The 27,303-nt window shown below is 42.0% G+C and overlaps 1 protein-coding gene across 1 annotated transcript in view; it reads left to right on the forward strand.

Annotated features, from left to right (window-relative positions):
- Positions 1-27,303, forward strand: part of fgf11a (fibroblast growth factor 11a) — a 93,687-nt gene that overhangs the window by 29,986 nt on the left and 36,398 nt on the right. Inside the window, exon 2 of the mRNA XM_071477914.1 lies at positions 18,745-18,855. Coding sequence (XP_071334015.1) covers positions 18,745-18,855 — 111 coding nt within the window. The remainder of the gene's footprint in view (positions 1-18,744; positions 18,856-27,303) is intronic.

Here is a 27,303-nt window from a genome sequence, read left to right on the forward strand (position 1 = left end):
GTGTGTGTGTGTGTGTGTGTGTGTGTGTGTGTGAGCAAGAGAGAGAGGGAGAGGGAGGGAGGAGTCTGTACAGCGGGAGAGGCTGATTAGCATTGTGCTCCATGTTCCACTGCTGTGGCTTGGAGAGAGAGGGAAGGAATGAGAGAGCATTGGTGGAGAATGAGAGAGAGAGAGAGAGGGATGAAGGAGGCAGAAGTGCTGGCTCAGCACTGTGCCAAAGGAAGAAGGAGAAGAAGAGAGGAGAATAGAAAGGAGGTGAGAGGTGTTGTTTCCATATGTTTAGAGATGAATGAGAGGAGAGAACAGTGCAGGAAAAGACAAGCAATTAGGCAAGAAGAATGTGCGGTGTTCTCTCTCTCACACATTGATTGTCATTGTCTCTCGCCACGTTGTCTAGCGCTTGGTGATTTTGGGCCGTCCCAGATGAAAGCTGACAGCCACGATCAGCCAGATCGCATCGCGAGACACGTCCACCGACAGATGATCTGAAGACTAAATCGAATTTCTGCAAAGGACAAAACTTCACAGCCAAATTCGAAAAAATCCTGATGCAACCCTCATCAACAAACTGACCAATCAGAGAATGGCATGAAATCGTGCATAAGACACTCCATGTTTGAATGAAGTTAATTTTGAAAACCTGACAGTGGCGCAGATGATGATGGATCATTGATAACAAGTTGTCTCCTGCACGTTTTTCTCTCCATGCGTGGTGGCGTTCATCCCGCGCTCTGACCTGCCTCACAGTGGAGGTCGTATCGTCTGCCATAGATCATTGACATTTTATATAAGACCCATCTGGCACCATGTAACATGCAGTTGACCTGTAAGATGTAGGAGCCCTGACACCCACTGTCTCCTTGTTCCTTGCATCACACACACACACACACACACACACACACACACACACACACACACACACACACACACACACACACACACATTCTCCTGAACCTTCTCCCACTCCCACTCTTTTCTCCTTTTTCTTAACACACACTTTAAACCTCTCTATGTATGAGAGCAATAATGCTTTTTTCATTTGTTTTTAATTATTAGTTTTTCTGTCATAATTAAATTAAATAGTGACATGCATACTGTTTTTTTTTTTTGTCTTTGTTCAAGGATAATTTTGGCCATTTCTCTACATGTCATAGAGCTCCACTGTTCACTGCTCCACTGTTGTCCAAAAACTATTAGAAACACATCAGTGAGCCGTGAACCATGAACACAAACACTAGCGCTGTAATGTACACATAACAATTGAGAATTGGAGAATGAGGCTGACAATATTCTATATTTCTCTTATGATCAGCAAACCCCACTAACCTCTCTCAGCACTAAAGATGTAAATCTTCAGCTCTTCCCTATTTTTTCTTTTTTTTTTCTTTTTGCAAACTCACAAGCTTAACAAGTGCTTTTGTTGGGGACTATTTTCGGCTACGGATTAACACACATTTGGTGAGTGTTTCACGCAGCAGTATGGTGTATGTGGTACTGAGTCAATGATCATTTTAATAAAGGAACATGTCCTCCAGTGACACGGTGTGGCTCATTGATTGGTTTGATCGTTTTTGGACAGCAGTGGAGCTCTATGACACAGCGAATATGAGCATCAGAAGACAAATGATAATACTACATATCATAATACTTTATAGTGCATTAGGCAAGGCAAATTTATTTATGTAGCACATTATCATACACACAGGTCATTCAATTTGCTAATAAAAGAAGCATAAAAATAGAAATAAAAGGCATAATAAGAAAACATAATATTATAAAACAGATCATATCTAATTAAAGTGTAAGATTAGATGACTAGATGAAGGCAGTAGCAGCAGAGCAGTTTTTAGTTTCTTTTTAAAGCCACTTACATTTTGGGCAGATTTGATGTCCACTGGGAGCTGGTTCCAGCAGTGGGCAGCAGAGTGGCTGAAAGACATTTCACCCTGTTTAGTTTTACCAATAACTGACCAGCTCCTGCAGATCGTAGAGACCTATTAGGCTCATATTCATCGAGCATTTCAGAAATATGTTTAGAGCACAGACCGTGAAGTGACTTGTAGACACTGAGTAAAACTTTGAATTCAATTCTGTGTCTGATGGGACCTGAGAACTGGAGTAATGTGCTCTCTTTTCTTAGTTTCAGTCAGAACCCTATAACAGCAGCTTTCTGAATAAGCTGTAGCTGCCTAATGGTCTTATTTGCTAAACCAGTGAGGGGAGTGTTGCAATAATTGACCCTGGAGGATATAAAAGCAAGTGAATAACTTTATTATAAAATAAAAAATTACTACATAAAAAGTATATTACCTTGTAACAAATCACATTTGATATTAATCTAAATGGCCAATGTCTGCCTGAAATACTGCGTCAGTCTGCCCCTAACTCCAAGACATCACAATTAATTTCCTAATGTCGTCCTGAAGTTTAAAAGCAGCACATGTAGAGCTGTGAAGTATTTCTGACAATAACGTTAAAGCGAATTGATTTGTCTTCTTTCTACCAGCGACTCTGGATGAGATCCAAGTGGAGAACTGAGCAGAGTCCTTCTGGGTTGTTTAAATTCGTCAAGTCATTGTCGAGTCACCCTTTCCCTCCAGCCCATTACCCATCTGCTCCATCACACACTCACAGTCTCTTCTCGAAGATGAGAAACCCACCTCACCTGTGTGTGTTTGTGTGTGTGTGTGTGTGTATGTGTGTGTGTGTTTGCAGCGAGACAGCAATTGGTCATTAACTAATGCATGGTGGGAGAGCGTGTCCGCTGCTGCCGGCCTCGCGGAGGTCAGAGGTCACTGACGCAAAAGCGCACCAGTCCCTTGCAGGGCCGTCTCTGCCTCATCCATCTCTGTCAGAGTCTCAGCCAAGAGCACACACATGCTCACACAGACACGCACACACACCCACACACACACGCACACACACAAACTAGCATCGATGCACAGAGACACACATGCAGGTATTCTCAGGTGGATATGTAAACATGCAGCTCTCATGTCAGATGTGTACACAGACATACACACACTATGAATGCATTTTGCACACACACACACACACACACACACACACACAGATGGAGCATCCTCAAAGCATCTGGTGTCGCTTTCGCATGAATTTCGTTTGCTTACTTTTGTTTGTTTACTCTCATGGGAGCCAATTGAGAGAGAGAATGACAGTAGCAAGTGTCACGACCTATTTTTTGTCATGACCTTTTTGTGTGTCTGTGTGTGTGTGGGTGTGTGTGTGTGTGTGTATGCATGCTTGTGGACTTGCCTCATCTTGCCTTCTAAACAAATGAGGAGTAACATGAGCTTGAGTTGCACACATGAACAGACACAAGACAAACATGCCTGAAGCTGTTAAGAACAGTTTTATCAACATTATTGTCAGTGCATAATACTGAGTGTGTAAACATACACAGACTATATTTTGTTATTAAAATGTTTGAATTGAAATAAGTACAAATTGGAGGAAGCTATCATATTAATGTGCAGATAAATGGTCACTGTCACCCAGCCTCCAGTTGGAGGTCTTCACTGGTCCAGTCAGGCTCTAATAACTGAGACCCAAAGTTATATTTAGTCTAGTCAGCTTAGGTATGGTCCTGTCTCACTGGGTCTGTGGTGCTTGTGGTCAGCTGTGATTACTCCACATTTTTCAGACTGGCATGGAAGTGAATTTTGCTTTTCCACTTTCTTGTGTGACCATACATGATACAGCATTATATTCTTACAATACTTTGCAAATACATTCTGACAAAAGGGGGATCACTCGTAGAAGTTCTATAATTTATGCTTTTCCTGAATTAAGTGTTGATATCTTTAAGAAGATATATTTGTGCTTTAAGTAGCAAAAAACATCTCAATGTAGAGCTCTAGTAACAACGGGTCGGTGAGCCAATCGGAAGAGAGGATCTGAGCCTCTCTTCTGATTGGCTGACTGTTTTCTGAGTGATCGAATAAAAACATAGCAGATTTCAGGTAAACACAAGGTTGGATGGTGGGACCAGGTGGGCGGGGCTTGGGGCATGGCTGAGAGCGATGACTGCTTTGTTGTGACATCACAAAGTTCCAGAAGTCCTGACGGCTGGTTTTAAGGCTCAGTTTCTGAATACAGGCTGTGTGCATTTCTCTGTGGACTGAGGCTTTGACACTTTCACAGTATTAATATAGAACCTAGACCTGCTTTATAATCAAAAACACATGGACATCTACCTTTATACAATATGGTAAAAATGATGACAGTATACTGTCTCTCACCTCATGCTGCATGTGCACCCGCAGCAGATGTGCACTGTAATCACTGATCCCAAATCAGACTCGATTCATTTTATTCACTCTGAAGTTTCAGGACTAAAAGCTCAACATTTTTGCAACTTCTGCACTTGGATTCAATCATTAACATTTATCTGTGCTGTAAACTTCGAGAGTTTGTATCATTTGGGGTATTTCCTTCACATTTTCATGTGTGATATTTACTTCCTCCACTTGTGCATCGCAGTGAGTTATGACTTAATATGCTTTAAGTGTCATCTAGAGAGCATCTACAGACAGGGAATTGGCTTGTATTTGCCTCTAATGGCTCTTAAGGGAATATTCCTATTTATCTCTGTATAGGTCAGCACTTACCAGGAAGAACAGAAATATAGAACGGCGTTAAAAAGCTGAAAGATGTAAGGTGTCGTTAAGAGAGGGGGAGGAAGAAGGCAATAAACTGAGAGAATATACAGGAGGGGAAAAGGAGAGGGGAGGGTATTCCAGCGAAAGAGAGAGATGTTGGTGATGAGGAGAGAAAAAAAGTGTGTGGGTGGAAAGTTTGGTTCCCGGCCATTGACTCTTTTCAGTGGTACAACACCAGGGCCACTGGTGATTGATCTCTCCATTCGCCTCCCACCCTTCTCTCTCCCTCTGCGATCACCCTCCACTCCTTCGCCTCTTGCTGATTCACTCCCTCTCACTTTCATCCCTGTTTCTGCAAATGTTTTCACACAGTTTATCTCCATCCTTATTACTCCATCCCTTCTTTTTTTAATCCATACTGCTGCTTCTGTGTTGTCTGTCCATCTTCACCTCTTTACTTCATCATCCATCCTCCCCTTTACTCCTTATGTTCCTCATCTTCTCTCTCTCCTTCACTTCCTCTGCCTTCTTTCCAACTCCTCCTTACTTACTCCAGCGTTTTTGTATCCTCTTTTCTCTTTCTTCCTTTGCCTCTTTTATCTTCTTAACCTCCTATATCCTTTCATTTTCCTTCCCTTTCTTCCTTCTAAACTCCTTCCCTCTTGCCTGCAGTGTCCTTCTTCCACCCTCCTTCCTCTTAACGGTCCACCCATCACTCATCCTTTTTCATTTCTCCTCACTCTCTCCTTTTCCTCATTCCTTATTTCCTTCCTCTCTCCTCTCCTCCTTCCTTTCGACTATGTTTCTCAATCCAGTCCCTCCCTTTCCTCCTCCATGTCTCTTCGTCCTTCCTCCCTCCCCCTCAGGTGATATCGGGTCCTGGCCTGGATCCGCACTGGGTGGGTGGGGTCTGCCTGCTGATCGTTACTGTAATTAACATCAGTAAAGAAGGGTCCTGGGATACTGAAAACCTCTGCACTGGCTGACTCACACTGCTCTCTGTCTCTGTCTCTACCTCCTCCTTTGATTAGGCCTCTGCAGTGTTCTGTTCCAATACAGGCTTTATGAAGTGAAGATAAAACACTAGAACATTAACTCTTTTCGAGCTTTGTTGCGTTTCTTTTTAAACCTTTCTGTCAGAAAACCAGCAGCTTTTACCTTTGTGTTGGTTTGCATACAAAGAGCTGAAGTCCTGTATTGCATCAGGGATAGTCGATGATCCACGTGCTTGAATGTGGTTAGGGTGATATTTTAGGTTATCCGATGTGGCGTTGTGTGAGGCTGTTATACATAGTCAGTGTGTTACTTGCAGTAGATTCAGATCAGCGTGCTCTTGCCTTTTTTTTTCAACCGTTGAACTACCGTATTCCTACACCCAAGCGCACCTATGCTTAGCTCTGTCAGACTCAGACAGCTGATCTGCAATGTAATAGTTGCGCTTGTGGATAGCGATAAGGTAGTTCAATGGTTCGCAAACTGTAGTTCCAAAGGAAAGGGCTGTTTTGACGGTAGTGAAAATATCCAAAATATAGCTCACATTTCAACTGATATTGGGTTTTTTTCAGTGGGCATTTTTTAAAAGTGGCTGAAACACATATTTGCACATGTATGACCTCGTACAGCTGCATGTCGCTCAGCTTCTTCTGCTGCTTCTTTGAACTGGGAGCGTACTGATCTACTGCAGGTCAACAACCCCACGTCAAAAACCCAAACTATCACTTTAAGGTTGTGGAAAGATTGTCAGATGTTCTGCATGCCCACCCACCACACCAACCTCCACAACCTTATTTCCTGCCTTGGGCACAACACTTAAAGCACTGGCAATGAACACTGGCAGTGGACATCAATTGTGAGGTGCAGATTTGTCCAATATACACATACTGTAATTCTTAGGGATACTGGACTGGATTAGCCTGGTAAATCACCACTAACCCCACATTCCTCCAGTTCTCTGTGCTATAATATAAGCCCTAGCTTTAACTTATACAAATTCACACCCGCTAACCAACTGCAAACCATCTTGACAGTATTGGCCTTTGAATGAAATTAGTTTTTACTTCAGGAGCTGGACACATAAGTTCAGATGTTACTTTGCTGCGCTATAAAACTTGTGTTCTCCTCCCGTTTCCTCTCTCTGTCTCTTACATTCTCTCTTTGACACCCCCCCCCCCCCCCCGCGTGCCTTGTTTTATGTCTCTGTCTCTGATCTGATGCTGTTTTATATATTTTTTTCACTTGTTTGTTCTCGTACCCACTTTTTCCTCTGTGATCCAGGTTAGGCCTGTCCCAACCCCCAAGGGTACCTTTCCTTTAGCTTTGACCCCCCCCCTTCTTGATTTATCCTGCTTTCTCCCTCTCATCCCATTTTCTATCTTGTTCTTTATTCCCTTTCCTTATCTTCCCCACCATATACGCTCCCTCACTCATTTTGTGAGACAGCTGATTTTGTTCCTGTCGCTCTCTCTCTGACTTAATCACTCGGCCATTCATTTAAGCTTTAAATCATTAAGCTTTAGAGCGCAGACTGAAAAAGTTCACCCGTTGCTTTTCTAATTAATCCACCGCGTTTCACTCTCCCTGACCTATAAATGTGTGTGTGTGTGTCATGTCACATCTTGTTCAAGTGGTTTCTTGTTCCCACCAAACACCCTTGTACATTCATGGTCAAGTGTAGTGGATGCTTTTTCAAGTGTGATTACTTCAACGCTGTAGTGAAAGTGTCATCGCTCTTTTAACTGTGGTAATCTATCCTGCCCAGCCCCCACGGGATTTACATCCCCAGTGACTGATCCCATGGTTCACAATTCACGTGTACGTCAACATGAACGTGTAGCACCAAGAGGGGTGTGGACGTCAGGGGGGTTTTTCATCCCGGAACCCAGAGTTAACGAACCTTCACTGTGTGGTCTTGGATATAGGAAAAATGAATAGTGACAAATAAATTATTAAGTTCAGTAATTCAGTTTTCTTTTTACCTGGATTTGCCCATCATTCCTATCAGTCATATTAAAGTGACTATAATGAATCAGTTGATCACATGACCTGTGCTTGAAAGGTATTGCATGATTGGAGGAGGGAAAGTCTAGACAAAGACAGGAGTATGTCATGCAGTGAGGGTTCCCTGTTTGTGAATGGAACCATTGTTGCACTAATAGTGACCCCCGTCTCTGTGGAGCTTTAAAGTACCTTTTAGCTCATTGTTCTGCCACACAGCTCCACTGTTTTGGTTTGTTTTGGCTCAGCACCAAACAGCAGACAAAGTCAGCAACTGGCTGGTGAACACAGTGAATTAGGGTTGTGCGATCTTATCCATCGTCCGATCATCCTATTGCCTCTCTGTGAAATTCCCGATAGCCAATATGACCAGAGCTAATCAGAGCATTTACAGTTGTATCTCAAAATCAGCTGGAGGTGGTGTGAGGTGTTTATGGTTTTCAGCTTTCTCTCTTTGATATTAATGTATAACTACTAATAATGATAATAATAAGTTGTAATGGGAAAACAAACCAAATATAGTCTTGTCGTTGCTGTGATGGTCAGTCACCAAGATCATCATCCACTGACACAGCCCGGCAGTGACTACTGCACTTCTGTTTATCTGGTGCACAGAAACTTGACTCCAAAAGAATGATGATGTTGCTTCACATAAGCTGGATGTGTCAGACGTTTGCAGCTTGATTCTGCTGTGGCCAAAAAAATCAATTCATGCAGGTTTAAGAGTGTGTCCCCCAAAAAATTACAGGGATTTGTAAATGCAGAAACGAATCGTTAAGAAGAAATCTGTCATTATAAGTCCCAGAATCAGACAGGTTTTAAACAAACTCCTGGTTAAACCAAACCTGTAAGGAAGAAAAAAGACAGATGAGTGGTTAAACTAATACTCAAACATTCATCAGAGTTTACAGACCAATTTCCTGGTTCAGCTTTTACCTCTCATGCTTTCTATAACCATGAGAAATAAAACTGTTGAAATAAGACCAAGTCGCAATAAACCAAAATCAGGTTGAAAAATGCCGCAGTGAATGTTCCACCACAGCGAGAATCATTAATGCTCTGTTGGTTAGTATCCTGGCACTTATGTAATCCAATGTTTCCATGTCATTGCTGTATTTACAACTAAATATGAATAATTAAAGTACATTATCATGTTTATGTAGTGGGTTCCACAGGGCCAGGTTGTAATGGAAAAGCAGGTAGCAGGTCAAGCTTCAGTATGTTTGTACATATGTACCCCAAGTGGCCGTCATCTGAAAAGTTTAGTAATTTTCGGGAAATCCAATTGACTCCAACAATTCATTGCATCTGAATCCAAGAAGTTAGCAGGAGTTTAACTTGTGTGAACAATCGAGTGGAACCATATGAATGCTTTTGCAGCGGCACAGTCTAAGAATAAGGACCATGATTCCCATTGAAATGACTTCCAGTGTGACCATTCAACACCACTATAAACACTGTTGCTTTAAAGGTGGTATGAACACGTTGTACAAACTAGGCTGTTTGATGCATTATAATCCCATGACATAAATAAACCATCTTTCCAACCTACAGAGTCTTAAGTTGATGGCCCTCCTCAGCTGTGGAATCTTTCTGCTGCTGTTTGTGTGTTGGCATCGATCTATCTGCGGGAGTCTGACACATCAGGATTAGATTCTCACAAATATCAACTTGATCTTCCCTTACAAAGGAATTATTACTTCTTCTCTTACTTTGTCTCAGTTCTAACTCTTCGCCCCGGCCAGTCACTGTGCTGTCGGCCTCACGCACAGTTTATGTCAGTGCTGTGTAATTCACATGATCCTTCCTATAACGAAAAACACGTCTGAACTGGGAGGCTGCTACGCTTTCAGCAAGGTTGCACTTCATCACTTTCATCACTATTGATTTTCCTAAAAGCTAAAGTTGGACTGCAGTGAGGAAGAGAAGGAGAGAGAGAGAGAGAGAGAGAGAAGTGATTGGAAGAAAAAGAGGGAGAAGCAGTTTGTTTTGAAGGCGTCCCGCCCCTTTCTCTCTCTCCATCCTATGAGGGATGAGGCTGCTGGTGGTTTGGAGATGATTGATGGTCCTTGTAAATATGGCCATTACCATATAGGCTCTCCCGGCCTTTATTCCCATTATTCATTGTCAGCTGGGGCCACAGTGAACCCCTAATTTTATGCAATTTAGTTGTGCACTTAATGCGAATGTTGAAATATGAAAATACATGTGGTGCTTTCTCATCCTGAATCCAGATGCTGAGATATTGAAAAGAGTGCAAATGAGAAAAAAAAAATGACTTGGTTTTCAACTGTGATATGAAAAAAGATATATACATATCATACTCCACTTGTTCTCATCTCAATACAGGATGTGTTGTTGCTTGTGTGGCTGCCGTCAAGCGTTCACAATTGGAAGCAATAAATGCTGCGGGATGAAATACTAGCAGTTGTAAAATCCATATGTCCGTGAATTAATAGCTTCAAGCTCGTGCTAGTGGTGAGAAAGACAATATTAGAGTCAGTGGGGAGTAACAAGCTTATTAACTCTGGACAAAGCTGAGAAGTGTTTCTAGGACCAGTGTGCAGAGGCATGGCATGTTAAATAGCAGCGGCCGGGCAGGAATGTGCCCACAGTGCTATAGTTGATGAAAGAGACCATTGCCCACTGGCTGACGGAGAAAAACCATGGTCTAAACTGGAGGTTGGTTGGAGGGTTTGAGGTAAACATGTGCTCACAAAAAAACCCCCACAATAACAAAATGCAGAATACACTGTGAGTTTGCATCCATGCCCTCACGTTACACACACAGCGACAGCAGTGCAGGCACAGACTGGAAAGATTACACTCTTTTACAGCAGGAGCAGCGTGCAACTGTAAATTACCGCTGCTGTGCTGCTCGGGCCTCGAGGAGTAATTACTTGAAAAATTCAACTGTGCTTTGTTTCCACCTGTCAGGCGGCACAAAGAATAATCTGCCAGCCCGTTGACTGAGAGTTTTGTGTTACAGTGTGCCTGTTTGATCCTGCTTGACAGTTTAATGGAGGGGAAGAAAAGAAAGTCTCTGCAGCAGTGTAAATTTTGGCTCCTTATTTGGATTTAGTCTCAGTCTTTTGACAATGTGGAAATGCATATTCATTTGAGTTTAATTTCAGTTGCTAAAATTTTTGTCCAATTTTTGTCATGCGCATTTTTTTACATACTTACTTCTAAGAATTTGAGGCCACTGCTCTCGCCATCTAGGTGTCTTAAAGAAGTGATAAGTGCTGCTTTAATTTTTCCCCATCTGAGAGGGAACAGTCTACACATTCAAATGTAGTTAGAATTAGTACGTAGTTAGTGTGTAGTAGTAACTCCAGGCTCAGTTGTTAATGGCAATTATGCTTCTTAGGGTGAACTCAGAATACTCCACGTCCAGCACATCTGGTTGACAAACTAAAAGTGTCTCCTGGTGAAGTTATTGTCGGCATTCAGCGCTGCTGTCATGCACCAAGCTGCTGATTCTCTCCAGTGAAGTTTTCGAGCTTTAATTCTGCCAAACGCTGAAACAGTTAGCCCACTACAATGACCATAATTCATCAGTGATGCTTCAGTGATGTAGCACATCTGTGCTCCCTGGAGTTTGACATTGTTGGTGCCGACGCAGACTGAACGGAGGCCATTTAAGATGACGTCTCCACAAACAGATGGAAGTATAATGATGGGTGATTGTCGCAGTGCCATCAGCTTCATGTGCTTTGACAGACTTTAGTGCCTGAAAAAAAAAAAAAAAATAGAATTATTGCGCTTGCTAAATGAAACATCAAGAATAAGTCCTCATTGTGTCCCACTGCAGCTGAAGTGAACTGACTACCTGTGGGAAACATATGCAAGCATGGTGGTGCATTCATAGAGCTTTACTCTCATCTCACTCTGTTTCTTTCCTTCGTCATGTCTTCTTTCCTTGTCCCCAATGTCATCTCCTCTTCTCTTCATTTGCCCCCCTCTGTCTGCTCCCCACTCTTCAAGTGCAGTTTCTGTCTTTCTGCAGAGTTTGTGTGGCTGTTCATGCATTGCTCAAATATCACTATTCTTTTTTCACTGCGTCAATCCCACACTCCCTTTTTCCACTCTTGAAAAAGCAAAAGTAAGGACTTCCCTGCTGAGTAGATGTACATTTTTCAGGATAAGAAAGTAGAGACAGAGAAAGAGAAAGGGGGAAGAGGGGGCCAGAAAAATAGGGAGAATGTTAAGGAACAAGCACACTTCTCAAAAAGGGTTTTATTTAACCCAAACTATGTCAAAATACAATGAATGAAAATGTGTAATTTTAGTAAATAACTGGGCTGCTGACAAAATAAGTCAACTAACTGATGTAAGGAACTGAGCCAGAAACAAAAGGGGAAAACAACACAGACAATAACTTAAATTATTGTATAACTTAACTCTCTGACTAGATTTTGACACAGGGCCTCTCTACAAGGTGCAACCATAAAACTGCTTAATAATGCAGGACTCTCCTTAGTTAATATTAGTTAATATTGTGTTGTAAATAATTGCAAATAATGAAATTCCCCAAACCAACTCATATACATTGAAGCCAGGGCCCAGTAATCCACCTTGCCTGGTTGGCAATCCTGCCTCTGGTAGTAAGAAGAGAAGACAGACAATGAGGGGTGAGGAGTTTAAAAAAAACAAAAAAACAAGGTAAACAAGGACACAAGGTAAGGAGGTAAAGAAAGAGGTAGACAGATGGATGAAAGTTGAAATGGGGGAGGGAGGAAGGAAAGAAAAGGAGGAGGGAGGGAAGATTAAAAATAGATATCAGCATAGATTTTAAAGGTACCCTGTGCAGTTTTTTTAACACTTATGCAGCTGTGTTTTTTTATGACTGGATCACATTTAGTCTGTATGAGGATGCTCATGCATGAGCGTGAGTTGTGTGCGATTCACACTCCGTGGCTCAGGTTTAGCGCCATCCTGCTGAACAGTCGGCGGCAGTAACGCGGAAAGGATCCAAGCAGTGTGCCAACAACGGCAGTGAAGAAGAAAACTGCAAGCTCGCAGACAGGAGCCCAAAACGTCAAAAAAACTTCAGCCTTGCAAATGTTTTATGAGGAAGAAAAATGCATTTAATGCCTCAAGATTACACACAATCAGTCCTGGAGCAGAATAATGAATGCAAACATAACTTTTGTTTGTTTACCAGAAAACTTCACAGGGCAGAAAAAATGACTGAGCTTACAATCTATCTATCTATCACCAGACAAGAACATTAACAAAGGTTAATTCTGCAAAACCAGTACAAGGGTTTTTTTTTCTACAATACACAACAATTTCTTTGCACCCTTTCACCATCCCGTCCACCCTTACTTCCAGCATCAGTCTGTACAGTACAGAGCACGGTGCTTCCCTCACTGGCACTGAAAGTTGGCACTGGACATAAATCGTGACCTCTCCGATCGTTCCGTATGAACGTTATTCCTCGGCTGCACCGTAAATGGTGAGGGGACACTTGGGAGGAGGAGACAAAAATATTTCTGCTGTGCGAGTCGTGTGTGTGATGACAGACAGGCAGATATTGTCCTTGGCAGATCATCACGCACACACACACACACATATAAAGAATTGCAGTGTGTAACAGGGGTGAAAATAACACTTGCTGCTGCCCAGTTGTCATCTGACTTGAGGCATCGGGCAACCACAGGGTTCAGGATGACTTTAATGGGTGAAATTCTTAATAAGTAAAATTAATCCTGCTCTTTATTAAGGTCACTCCATAATTGGCGTTGAATTTCTGTGGGATTATGAGCACAAATCCTCCTCTTGCATAAACACGCACGCACCACCACACGCTCTTGTGCTGTAGGATGTGATGCACTCTGATAACAAAACTTTTGTCTGTTGACTAATGCTGTAATATTCCCCGGGCACATTCAAATGTGACAGCCTGATTGCAGTCCGCGTAAGTACGAATTTGTTTTAGTCCCATGGTCCTTATGCCATTTCAGAGGCTTTTCTATCCTTCCAAGAATAAAACTCCAAGGGAAACTCTGAATAGCTGTAATTTTGGGGGAAAACTGTGGGAATAAAAATGGGAGCTTTAATCCCAAAATATCAGTATGGGCTTTAAAAACCTCCAAGGCTGGATTCAGGCTTTATCTGGCCCGGTGTTAGCCTCAAAAGCCTTAACTGTTATTAGGAACCAATAGTCAGGATATTTCTGCCATTGTCTCTTAGGCCCCCAGTTTATGGAAGTACATAACTAAATTGCTGAAGCACACTACTGACTGCTTTCCAAAGGCCCAGAGTTTCCACAGGAGCTTTCACCTCTGGTGTCTGATGCAGGCTGAACCAGGTACAATATACAGTATATGTATAGGAATACAAGCAGCTTCTCCTCCCAAAACAAAATGTTCCACTTCAGTCTGCAGGTTTTCACATCCTGTCCAAATTTAGTTCTCCTCCACATATAATATACACATTGCTACTCTTAAACAACAGCAAAAATGGAGTCAATTATTTACAGAAAAAAAAAAAAAAAAAGGCTGTCGAGTGGTGAACAAGCTGCAGAGTTCATGGGTTTACATTATTTATTTGTCCGTACCTCAAAAACAATCAGAGATGCTGCTGATAATTTGTGCATGAATCAGTTCATCCATCCATCCGTCTGTACAAGACTGTGTTTAATAGTTGGTTCTGGTTATTTCATTACTGGCAAATTAATTTGAATCAGCACCACTGCAATAAAACATTAACTAAGGGGAGTCCTGCATTATTAAGGGGTTTTATGGCCGTGACTTGTACAGGGGCACTGTGTCAAAATGTAGTTAAAGAGCTTTGCTATTTTAGTCTATATTCACTTAGTACATATTCAATCCTGTTGAATGACGGTACTACAAACAAATTTAACAAACAGTTACACTTTTATTATCGTTTGCACTGGATTTAATGGGAACTTCCATCCATCTGTCCAAGACCGTCTTTCAGACTAAGATATCTCCACATTTACTGGCTACAATGCCATGGCCTCTGGTATGAGTCTTCCTGGTCTTCAGAGGATCATTTCTGATGATTCTAACTTTTGTCGGACGCCACAAACGACAAAATTCTCCTTCTTTTTCTCAACGTTTTGGTTGAATATATTTCAAAAACTAGAGGTTACTTTGTTGTGATATTCGTAGTCCTCAGAGGGTCAATCCCAGTGTCTTTGATGGACACTGAGCTTTTCTCCAGTGCCGCCTCATGGCCAGAGTTGGGGCACATCAGAATATACGAGGTTTCATTCATGGTACATGCTTGATTGTGTGTAAAGCTTTGCTTCTTGAGGTGAAGGCAAGGCTATGACCTGAACATATAACTCTATTGACCTCAGTTATTGATAATAGTGTTTTAAAAATGAATTTAGAAAATATCACTGTGTGTTTTTATATTGTAGGTAATAACCGTCTTTCTTTGCATTTGGACTCTAAAACAACATGTGTGCATTTAAAAAAGTTTAATTAACATTGTGCGTCAGGTATGAGTCATGGTTCTTCCTCTTGGTTTTTAGCCTCTGTTTCTACATGGATTAAGTATGAGATGCTGTGTGTATGTAAGTGTGTGTGTGTGTGTGTGTGTGTGTGAGAGTGTGTGTGTGTGTGTTGGCGCTGTATGTGCACCAGTAGTCTTGCATGTCCTTGTGTCCGAGCAGCTTTTTCCTCTGAACGTTTTGGATCACAGCGTTGTTACCAAACAGCTCTGATGGGAGGCGGAGTCACGCTAAAGGTCAGCACCAGCCTCCTCTGTGTGTGTCTGTGTGTGTGTGTGTGTGTGTGTGTGTGTGCGTCTCCTCTGCGCTGTGGCAGATGTGTTAAGCAGCACATGGCCTGGTGTGTGGTCTCAGGCTTAATTTGAGATTAACACTCAGGATATTACAGATTACCACACTCCACGTTTGACCTTCTGCGTCTAGTCAGCCGGCGATGGATGGATGAGCTTTTATCTTTTGGGTAGTTACATAGACTCAATCTGGCTGCTGAGGCCAGAACCTCCAATGAAAAGCTTCCAAACATGTTGGGTCACACTGTCAGCATGAAAGAGAGGATTACACACTAGCATTTCTTTGACGAATTCACAGAGATCAAGGCTTAACTCAAACCCTAATGAGCTTCAGCATGACACACCATGCAGGACTGTTCAAAAGTGTTTTCCATTAGCCCTGTTTGAATATTCATCACATCTTGCCACAGTCTGTGACAGCGGGCCCTTTGAGTGTGGCAGTTCAGAGCAGCTACGCACTTTTACCTCAGACCTGTTTGGAAAACACTCACTTACAGAAGCTCATTTGAAGCATATTGAACCCTTAATGTCACATCTTGTCATATTTTATCTTCATCTCAGTACAACATCTACATCAACTGACCAACGTTCACATTAGCCTCCAATTTATAATTCATTGTCAGGGACGTTGGGACTTTCTAATTGCTGTAACTCCCACTGGGCAATAAATAGATAAATAAAAACTGTGATGTGAAAAGATGTGTTAAAGAACCAGTTAGAAATAATCATCTCCATCATCACTTGAATTCATATCCAAATAAAAATAGAGTACCATTACTAATACAAGTAATTCAATTAGTACATTTTGAAGTTGGTACTGGTATTACCCAATGACAAACTGGTACAATTATGTAACATCTTACAATTACAGTTAGTGAGACTGAATTTCCATTTCTGTGTTGGGATAACAAGACTAACATTGGAGGTAACCATCTCTGAATGATGTGTGAACTCTCTCAGGGGGGAATAATGTGAGTTTGCCCCGTCATCCCCATGATGCCAACATGTCATGAAACAAACAAGCAGAACAAAAGACAGAACTGGGGTCAATCATGGGAAATTAACCCGAAATACTTGAATATCGCAGATGCTTTTGCTCTGACTTTGATTTTTATTTTTTTTATCAATCTCTTATCAGCCCTAAAATAATAAATTGTGGTTGTGGTAGATTTACGAAATGTGTGAAGTATGATTACTAAAAGCCTTTACTGAAATATTAAAAAGTGTTCTAAATACTCTGAAAGATAAACTTTACCCAGAAAATTCCATAAAGAGATTTATTTGTGTTATATCATCGTTTTCCATGAACTTCAGGGACAATTTAAAGGCTCTGTATGAGTGTAAATGCCAGGCTGAATATCTTGTAGTGCATGTCTCTCTCTCTTTCTCCCTCTTTCTCTCTCTCACACACACACACACACACACACATGCACACACTCCCCTGCTGTCAACCTAGGGCCAACTGCCAGCTGCCCCCGTACTTCTCTGTCCTCATCCATATTTGATGCGTCTCATTAAAGCTTGATTGTGGAAACACTTCAGCATTCTGACATTCCTTCTGATCCACTATTTAGTCTCCCTCAGCACTTTGGAGTGAAAGAGCCCACACAGTCATGCGTGTGCAGCCTGAGAAAAGAAACAAAACACAAACACGAGGTTAAAGAAAGACACGTCAGCTCATCTGTAGAGCGGTGGTGGGTAAAAATGCCTGATTGGCTCACTGAAACAAATAGTAGTCAGATGCTTCAGAGTGCATAGAGTAAATGACGACAGTTGGTATTTGAGAGCGGGGTAAACATACGATAGGAGATGGTTCATTAAACTTTCAGCATAACCATGAATGTGTTTGTTTCTTGAGCTTTTGCCTTCTTACACGTAAGAGAGCTAAATACACAGTTTAAAGGTCCCATATTGCATAAAGAGAGATGTCCATGTGTTTTTTGATCATAAAGCAGGTCTAGGTTCTATATTAATACAGTGAAAGTATCAAAGCCTCAGTCCACAGAGAAATGCACACAGCCTGTATTCAGAAACTGAGCCTGAAAAATGAGCCATCAGGACTTATGGAACCTTGTGATGTCACAACTAAGCAGTCCCCGATCTCAGCCAGGCCCCAAGCCCCACGCAGCATCCAACCTTGCAGGATTTTGCTTCTCAGTTTTTTACCTGAAATCTGCTATATTTTTATTAAATCTCTCAGAAGACAGTCAGCCAATAGGTTCGCTGACCTGTTGTTACTAGAGCTCCGGAGAGAAGCCCGAGAGAGGAGATGTAAAACTACACTGAGATGGTTTTGGGTTCTTAAAACCACAAATATATCTTCTGATGTATATATCAACACTTCAGATAAAATGCTGGAAAAGTGTAAAATATGAGACTTTTCAAAGAGCTGTATAAATTGTGCTATTGCTGCATAGCCAGCGTTAGCATTAACAGCTGTTTACTTACCAGTCTGGAGGAAACATTGTGAGTTCAGCATCAAACTTCATTCCTTTACTCACCAAGAGCTGTCTCCTCTCTACTACTGAAAATAGCATGCTAACCAGCTTTCCCCTAGCCGGCTGGTAAACAATGGCTGAAGCTCTTGGCAAGACCTGTAGGTAAACAGCTGTTAATGGTAATGTTGGCGATGTAGCATGATCAAAATTTACAAATAGCTCCTTTAAACTCAGGCCTATTCATTTTCAGCTGTACTTTTAGAAACAGCTGATCCCAGACACCCCAAAATAAAAATAATAATGGTGAAATGACAGCTCAGTTGTGAATTAAAGATAATAATTAGCCTTAATATTTTGAAATTAACCAAAAAATAAAAGCCCCCAGAAAATAAGGTCCCTGTTAAACAGAACATTTGGCAAAGTAAAATATAAATTGACTGAAATCAGGCAGTGAAAAGGTTCAAACAAGGTTAACCCTACTATTAGGTATGTTCTCTTTAGTATAGTGCTAATACTGTTCTGCACCCTTGAAGAGCTCACCTCATTGTGTGTGATGGTCAGCTGCTGCAAGCACACACACGCACACACACGCACGCACACACGCACACACACAAAATGAACAGCTTGCCTCCCTCACTTGAACCTGTCTGCGAAAGATGATTCTTTTTCGCAGACACCAAGCTCCCATCAATCCTGCTGAAAGCCACTGTCACACACACACACACACACACACACACACACACACACACACACAATGTTTGACTGTCTCACAGTGTAAATATCAAGACCTGCCTGTTGTGTCGTCAATGTGTGTGCTCATAGGCAGGTGTGTGCGTTAATATATGTGCACCAACAAGTGTGCATGTGTGTTCCCGGCTGCTAACCGTGCATTTAACCCTGTGTTTGCTCTGCAGAGCCACAGCTGAAGGGCATCGTCACGCGGCTCTACTGCCGACACGGCTTCTACCTCCAGATGCTGCCGGATGGCACCATGGAAGGCACAAAGGACGAAAGCAGCTCCTTCTGTAAGTGAACAATCAGACACACAGAGACGTTGTCAGTTAGTCTGATGAAGGTGTGTATTCCAGTATGTGCAACACCGGGGTCTTCTGTGACAGAGGACATTTAAAGGGGGACTTCCTGGTAAGACAGTCATATATCTGAGGCATCTCAGCAGCACATGAACACACAGCGACACTGCCATGCTTTCTGGTTTGATTCACACCAGGATCATTCGGGCTGAAAATGTATGCACACTTGGCGGGGTGCACTGGGTGAATGCCAGCTAAATGGGATGCATTCACATTACGTAATAAATCACAGCAGATCCCTGGCACAGACGACGCTTTTCAGACACACGTTTTTAATTGTTTTGCTTGCAATCAGCCTGACCTTTAAGTTACAATCCTCATGTATCTACAAATAACTCCTCTGTGTGAGTGTGCACAGTATACTACAGGTGTGTGTGTGCTCTCAATCCTGTCCTGGCAGATGATATTCCCAACATCCCTGCTTATCTCAGGCACTAGATGTCAGTACGACTTTGAGATCCCTATAGACAGGATACTTAAATCGCTATACGTATTATTATACTGGAGCCAAGTCTTCTGCTGGCTACTGTCATCTCCGTGATCGTGGATGAAAGGTCACAGCAGCTGCCTTAATGTTGCAAAATGGTCTCGACATTGAATCAATATAATAGATTAGTGATAATCTGATTTTAAATGGTAATTGTAATATAATGTATAAGATATAATGACGATGAAAAGAAAAACACCCCCAAAAAAACCACAATGCAATCAAATAGATGTGAAGAAAATTTAGTCTTCAAGTGGTGGAAGAAGTGACATTGCCATTCCTAGCTATAAAATGATTGTAGGTGGGCTGCACAAGGAGATAAAGGGTGGAGGCTGCTGGTTTCATGTTTGTGCTTGTTTTTTTTTTTTTTTTGCCATTGCCCCTCGATGTCCCAGTGGTTGACCAGTTGTATCTCAGCCATAGCAACCACAGAAACACACACCTCACCCTGTGAGGGGTCATCACCTGGGTGATTACTGACCAAAAACATCAAATCCCACGATAACCCCAGAGTCCCTGGACTCCCTCCAGCCCTCCCAGAAAGATCAATATTGTATTATAGGATATCCCTGATGTGGCAAGACAGCATTTTTTTTGTCAAAACACCAGTTTGCACGGAAAACACGAAGTTTGCACAATTTTGGATTTACAATCTACAGAGAGGAGAAAAATAATCACAGCTTCACTCTCAACTCAAGTTCATATTTCAGCATTTTATGAAGTTGTCAGAATACTTGTGTAACCAGGTTAGAACAACCTGGATTTAACCTCCAGGTATTTATTATGAGGTTTTCCCTTGGTATTTGTCCTGGAAAGAAAATTTAACAGCATGTTTTATGTAACGTAGACATTGGATTCAGTTTGCCGATTGTAAACCTGCAGTTGTGTTTGTTTAGATTTGGATGTTAAACTTTGGAGTGTGAGGGAAACTTGTGAGAGAGCAGGGTTATGAACCCTCCATTCACATGTTTGGTTAAATTAGGCCCACAACAGCTCGAGAGAGCTCCGCCATAACTGATTAGACCTGCTCTCACCTCTCCCTCTTATGTAACAGCACACCTACACTGAGGCAAACATCGCTGCACGCTGAACTTTAAACATTCTCATGTCCAATCTGAAATATTCATCACATAATACCGCAGGGCAAATCTGAAGGCGAACAGGGCTCATTTCCAGACGGATGTAAAGACTGCTGTTGCGTAACAGCTTTCCTGGTGTGTCGGGGTGTTAAACATCACTCAGTGTGGGGTCACCCCACAAAGTGTTTGTGTGGGTATGACTTACGGTTCATTTTATAACAACTATAATTCCATCAATCCCAGGATCTGGTTTAATACTGTCCTGGGCTCTTTGTATTCTCAGGGGACAGCGTGAGGGGGGGTTGACAGGTAAGTCCTGTGGAACTCATAAATTGTGCACTTTTTTTTTTTTTTTTATCTGAGTCAGATTATTTATTCATTCATGCAGGAACAGTTGAGTGATTGACATCATTGTAACTGAGCATCAATCAGCAGCACAATCATCTACCTGGCTGCACAGAATATTGAAAGGGTAGAAAGAGCTGTGTGAGCATGTACTGCACCTCTGTGGAGGTACGTGTGCATGAGTGTGTGTGTGAAGCGGACTGTCAGGCTTATCGTCAGTAGTCTCCTGGGGAGGAGAGACTTACTGTATAATGCAAACTGGCCTGGAACCAGACAGCTTTCAGTTTCACTCCATTTCAATTGTAGCTCCAATTTCCCTCTAAATTCTTCCCTTTTTTCCCTTTTTTCCAGCCAACAGAGATCATGTGCTGTGCTAACTGCATCAGCGAAGTGCTTCTTACTTTGACATTGACCACTTTTGGATGGCTGGACTAACCTGCTTGGGGATCCTGTTCCTCCCCCTCTCTGTTCAGACCCCACATTTGCAGGGACATAGTCTGATTTAGTACAAATTGATTTAGTGGTATGTACTTTGTAAGCAAAGTATCAGCTGTAATGTAGCTCTTGATCTGAATCAAGACTAAAAGCCCTGCAGATTAGGTCATAAAAGGAGATAAAACTGGTCTCAGAAACTAATTAAGCAGGACACACCTCAGTGCCCTTATCACCTCAGTTGATACTCAACACACTGTAACACATTAACAGTCTTCTTCGTCTCATTTCTTTCTCCTGATAGGTGACGCAGGTCTTTTCCATCTAATAGGTCTAACAGGATCATTATTATGAATTATTATCTGTTGTTATTGTTATATTTTACTTTCGTCAGATGATCTGACAGGTTGTAAACTAGCCAACAGTTTTGACAGTAAGGATGCCTCATATCTCCAGCTGCAGATCTGTGTAGGAGGGATCTCTGGTTGACCCTCTGAGGCCTAAGGAAGCATGAAAGGAGTCGGCAAGAAGAAATGTATGAATGTACGAATACGCATATTGCTAACAAGTACTGTATTAGCATTTATTTTTTCTAATGATACCATGGCAGTGATCAAATGTGCAGACTTGGTCCAACATTACAGTGCCCCATTCCCCAGACTGAGAATCCTGAGGCTTGCACCCTCCACTCCCCTTCGTCTCCAACCTTCTCAAAACCAGTGCATGCAGTAATTATGCAACCCGCTGCGGTGCACGCCAAGAAGACCAAGAAAAAAAAAAAAAAAAAAAAGGGGCCAAATTAGTAGCAAATGAGATAAATAATTAAAGAAGGAGCAATGCAGTTCATGTCTGACGCCTTCGCCCTGATGGTCTGATTGTCTGGATACTGAAGTGTCGGTGATCAGCTCATCCGACACATGCAAACACACTTTTTAAGGCATGCACAGTACCACTGGGACCTGCTGTCATGACACCAGACTAATGACCTCCAGGGGGCAGGAGGGAGCATGGAGGAACAAGGGGAATGGTTGACCCCCCCTCTTGTCCCCTCCTTTCCTGACACACCTGGCCTTCCTTAGGTGTGTTCACCTCCTGGTTGTCCTGTCAGGGAGGCTGGACTTTGAAGGGAAAGGCTGATGCTGGGACAAAAGTTGGGAGGAGTTACGGAAACCCTGAGGGAATGTAACGGAACTAAAAGTGACAAGAGCCGCTTTTGTATGGCCTCGCAATACTTTTATCACTTTTTTTTTTTTTTTTTTACCAAGTTCCCTCGGGGCTTCGATAACTAGGTGATAGAGGAAGTTGTCAGGAAGCTGGAATTAAAGCGAAACGCGACAAAGGGATGGAAACAGAGAATAAGAGGATCAGAGAGAAGAAGAGGAAGAGAAAGAGGGCACGGTGGAATACGCCAGAGAAAAGTGAGCCAGCGAGACAAGACGGGTTGGCAGAGGAAGAGAGAGGGAGGGGGAAAATGTGAGGATGACAGAGAGAAAAGGGAGAGAGAGGGGAGGGAGCGACGGGGATCAGGAGGAGCAGCTGGCACAGAGCTGATGGCTCCTCGATCACTGTGTCTCCCCCCTCTGGTGGGAGGTCAGAGGAGCTGCCACCCGCCTCCTCCTACCCTGCTCCGTTCTCCCCTCTCCTTCCCCGTTCTTGGCTCCTCCGGGCTGTTATGTAATAAAGCTGGAAGAGGAATGAAGGAAGGAAAGAAGAGTACGGTGAGATTTATTATCTGTTTATCGTGGAAGAGGGTGCCATTAAAGGACATTGGTGTTTTTGTGCATTTTAGCCTATGACCCACTTATTCTATATTGCATGCTGAGGGTTTTAGGTTTTAATGCACTCTTCCAACTTCCAGGCAGCTTTAGGTTTCCATTCATCTCCATTATGTTGTGACACAGCTTGCAAAGACTTAGAATTAATTCGGCTATTCAACCAAAGTGTCTGCTTTTATTTTTTTTATCAGACTTACATTATAGTTTTGTGGTAATGTGGTCATTTTAAAGGAATCCAACCTGCTACTGATAAACCAAAGGGAATCACCTGAGTTCACATTACCATGCCTGCAACAAATTGCACAGTCATCCATCTAACAGTTGCTGCATCATTTCACTCTGAACCACAAATGTCAACCTGCTGGTGGCGCTAGCGGAAAAGTCAGGGGAGCAGCTAAGTCACCGTCATACATCCTGTCAGGGGCCATGAAGGTCTGTGCAAAATTTCATTGCACTCCACCCAATAGTTTTTGAGATATATTACAGTCCAAACCAAAGTGATGGACTGACTGATCACCTCCGCCATCCTTAAAGTCACACTGCCAGCACGGCTAAAAATGGACTGATTTGACAAGCACAGCATTATATGCAAAGTCTTTACTGTGATAGTGTGCACCATTAAAGCCGATGCACATGAAGACAATTTTGTGATTGTTGCGCGTCATTGTAGCTTCATCGACAACACACCAAAACTGGTGTGGTATGTTTTGGAAAATGGTCAAAAAGACGTTAAAGTATCCAGGGGTGGACAGTAACAAAGTACATTTACTCAGTACAGTGCTTAAGTATATTTCTTGAGTATCTGTACTTTAGTTGAGTATAGTGAAACTGATTTTTAGTCCACTACACCTAAAAGATAAATAATTAACTAAAGTACTCATTACTTTGAAGCTTTTAGCAGTCAGTCAGCGGAATGAATTTTCTTTCATTTTGAAAATGTGATAGACCAAACACTGAGTTCATCAGAGGAGAAAAACCAATCACAGCCAACTCCTACACTGTCAGTCATGTTGCTCCATTTTTGAGCAGCTCAGTTTGAACTTGGCAGTGTCCTAATGACGGCTCCGTCAGACAAAGATGAGGCAGGATTCTTCACCACAGCACCATGGCCTTTAGTCCATGTTTGAAATTTTTAGAATGTTAAATAAATGTTTGCTGTGTGCTTGCTGCCTAAGAAAGAGTAATATTAAAATGACAATGGCTGTCATTTTGTTGATTTAATTGTGTATTTATGGTCGTTTCTGTAGTCTTTGTATCATATTCTACAAGGTTTTTAATCTGCAGTTAAGTCAGTGGATTCAGTAGGTTGTTTCAGAGTCGTTAGCTTCTGTAAATCCTCTGTGTCTAAATCCAAAACAACAATGTGTTGTTACTTTTGAATATTAGTATAAAGCAAGTGCTCCAGTACTTTAACTTTAAATTTGACCTTTTGAACTTTGACTTTGAGTATCTATACTTTGACTCAAGTAATGGAGTTGTGTACTTCTTCCACCTCTGGCAATGTCATAATATTCATGATATTCACCACTAGTTTATATACAATATGGCAAAAAAATAAGAAAATAAAATAAAATTCTTTTTTGGCTTATGACCTCTTAAAACAAAGCAATATCTATGCACAGTAGCGTGATGTGCTTTCCCATTTTATATTAGAAGTTTTTGGAGGTCTGAAATGGTAAAATTTATCTTTATATTTCAAAAAAAAAAAAAAAAAAAAAGATAAAAAGAGGAACATCTGAAAAAATATGAGTATAATAAAGACCTGTCAGATTTCCCCCCTTGGAGGGCTCCCAACTCCAGGGTTGGGAATCACTTAAAAGTCCCTGAAAACTTGTTTTCAAGTGTTTCTCTATAACATGAAATATTCACAACTAAGTGAGCGACAGTCAAAATTAGTTAGTTATTATTTATTTAGAGCTTTGATTGACAGTGTTGGTAACTGAAGCAAACAGCAAACAAAACAACAAAAATGCTGAAAATGTTGCAACTTTGCCAGATTATTTTGTAGGATCCTGCAGCTCGTGGTAAGAGGATTGAGAAAATAGGTTTTCAGGGTTTTTAAATGTCTGTGCCATAATCTGTGAGAGTGTGTCCATGCAGGGGTTAATCCAAGAGTAAAACGGGGCAGAGACATTAGACAGAATCCCACAGCTACAGTGGAAACAGCAACAAAAGTGCAGCAGGTGACCAGATGGAAATCTGCAACGTTCTGTCACTGAAAAAGAGATCGATTAAGAAAAAGACAGGGATGGGAAAGTCTCTCAAAAGAGCTGAGGGAAGATTAAACAAATCATAAAAGAAAGAAGGGGGTTATAAATGTAGTGAGGAAGTGCTGACGGACGGAGCTGCTGGTGTGGTTGTCACTGGGTTTCTGAACTCTGCTTAGTGGAGAGGAGGGAATGAGACAAGGAGACAGTTTGACAGACAAAGAGAGAAAAAGAATAAAGACAGGTAGAGAGAGAGAGATGAAAGCTATTGACTCTGTGTGTACATCGGAAAGCCATACGGAGGAGCTTGATTCCCTGACTACTATCCTCTGTAATTACCATCTCCCACTGTTGGAGGGGAATTTTACTTATCTCTGTCTGCGCTCTGGAACAAGTCTGCTCTGTCTCTCTGTCTAACTTTCCCCAGTGCTCGATAACGCCGCTGCTGAAAAAAATTCAAAGAGTTGAAAGGCAGACGAGGAAAACTTTGCTCTGTGTGAGAGCTGCAGCATTCAAGGAGGAAAGAGAAAAATGTGAACATGGAAAGCAAAGGCTGTCTCGGCCAGATGAGGAGGAAAGGTAAAAGAGCAGCAGATTGGCCTCGTGAGGATCAGAGGAAGAGCATGAGGAATACCAAACGAGGAGAAGTGAGGACGGGGGATTCAAAAGAGCGGAGGCACAGACAAGAAGAGTGAGTGATGAAGAGACAGGCAGAGAAGACTGCGGGGCAAAATGGGACAAAGATGAATGGACGGGGATGTGAAAGTATTGGTTTCAGAAGTCTGAGAGAGCGACAGCAGGCGACGAGGGAATTGAAAGGGAACAAATAAGGAAGAAAAATGGAGAGATGTATAAAAAAAAACAGCGAGAAAAGAAAAGCGTTGTTAATTCATGACAAGGCAGGGTGAAAAGACAGAAAGCACCAGGGAAAGGGAGGAGAAGAGAAGGAAAAAAAAGGAAAGATAGATGGAGTGAAAGGAAGACAGATAAAGGCACAGAGAAATCAGTTATGGAGAGGAAAGCCTGGGGGAAGAGGTGGAAGTTAAATAACAGGAGAATGAAGGTAGTTGTTGTCAGAGCCATCGACCACCAGGGAAATCAGGCATGAAGCTCAGCGACAAGTCATTTAATCTACTATTGAGTCTTTAACGCTCTTTTTTTTTCTTTTTTTTTTTTTTTTTGCAACACAAATGACAGAATGTGAATGAACCCAGGCTGTTTCCTTTGTTGCCAGAACAAATCAACCTGTTTTCTCCAACCTCATTAATTCAGGTGTCATTTCTTTGATCCCACCGCAGAGATCTGTCTTGTTTCCAGATGTTAAGTTCTTGTAAATATGATGAAATAATGATAATAATATACACTAAAAGTCAGCATGCATACTTAAAAAGTCCACAAAGAAGTCCCCAGATATCTATTTCTATAAGAAGAGATCAGTTGTAAGTTAACAAGATTTATAAGGTTAGTGAAGTTAGCAGCTTTGGCCCTGAGGCTCCATTGATCTGAAGCTTCTTAAGTGCACAGGCCCATATGAAGATAGGAAAAGGGACGGGACCCCTGGAGCCTCAACACTGGTGGTGGTGGAGTGAAGCCAGCAGGTGGACGATGGAAACTTTGAATCTTCCAGAAAAGCCTGGAGGTCATGGTGGTGACGTGTGATGTGGAGGTAGGACACAGCCTGGGCACGTGGACGTAAAAGATGAGAACAGGAAGAAGAAAAGAGAATGAAGGCTGAATGTGAGCGAGTGTCCTGCCAGAGCTTCATTGCATTACAAAGTAAGAAAACAGTATAGTGTGACAGTGAGTATAATGATAGGCTACTTATTGTCTAATATTACATGAAGTATGTAGTATGGGATTAGGTGATACCTAGTAATAGCACTTGGTGACAGACACGGAACCAGATAGCTAGCACAGTACACTGACACATTAACACCTGTTGGAACTTTCAATTCACCTGACCTGTACTATACACAGTACACCGTATACTATAACAAACACTTTCTTAAGGTTAGAGGTCACCTTTGTTGCCCTGGTAACAAAAACACATAATTGCA

The sequence above is a fragment of the Trachinotus anak genome, unplaced genomic scaffold (assembly GCF_046630095.1).
Source record: "Trachinotus anak isolate AG129_WGS33_773 ecotype Australia unplaced genomic scaffold, CSIRO_AGI_Tana_v1 ptg000005l, whole genome shotgun sequence".
Taxonomy (NCBI): domain Eukaryota; kingdom Metazoa; phylum Chordata; class Actinopteri; order Carangiformes; family Carangidae; genus Trachinotus; species Trachinotus anak.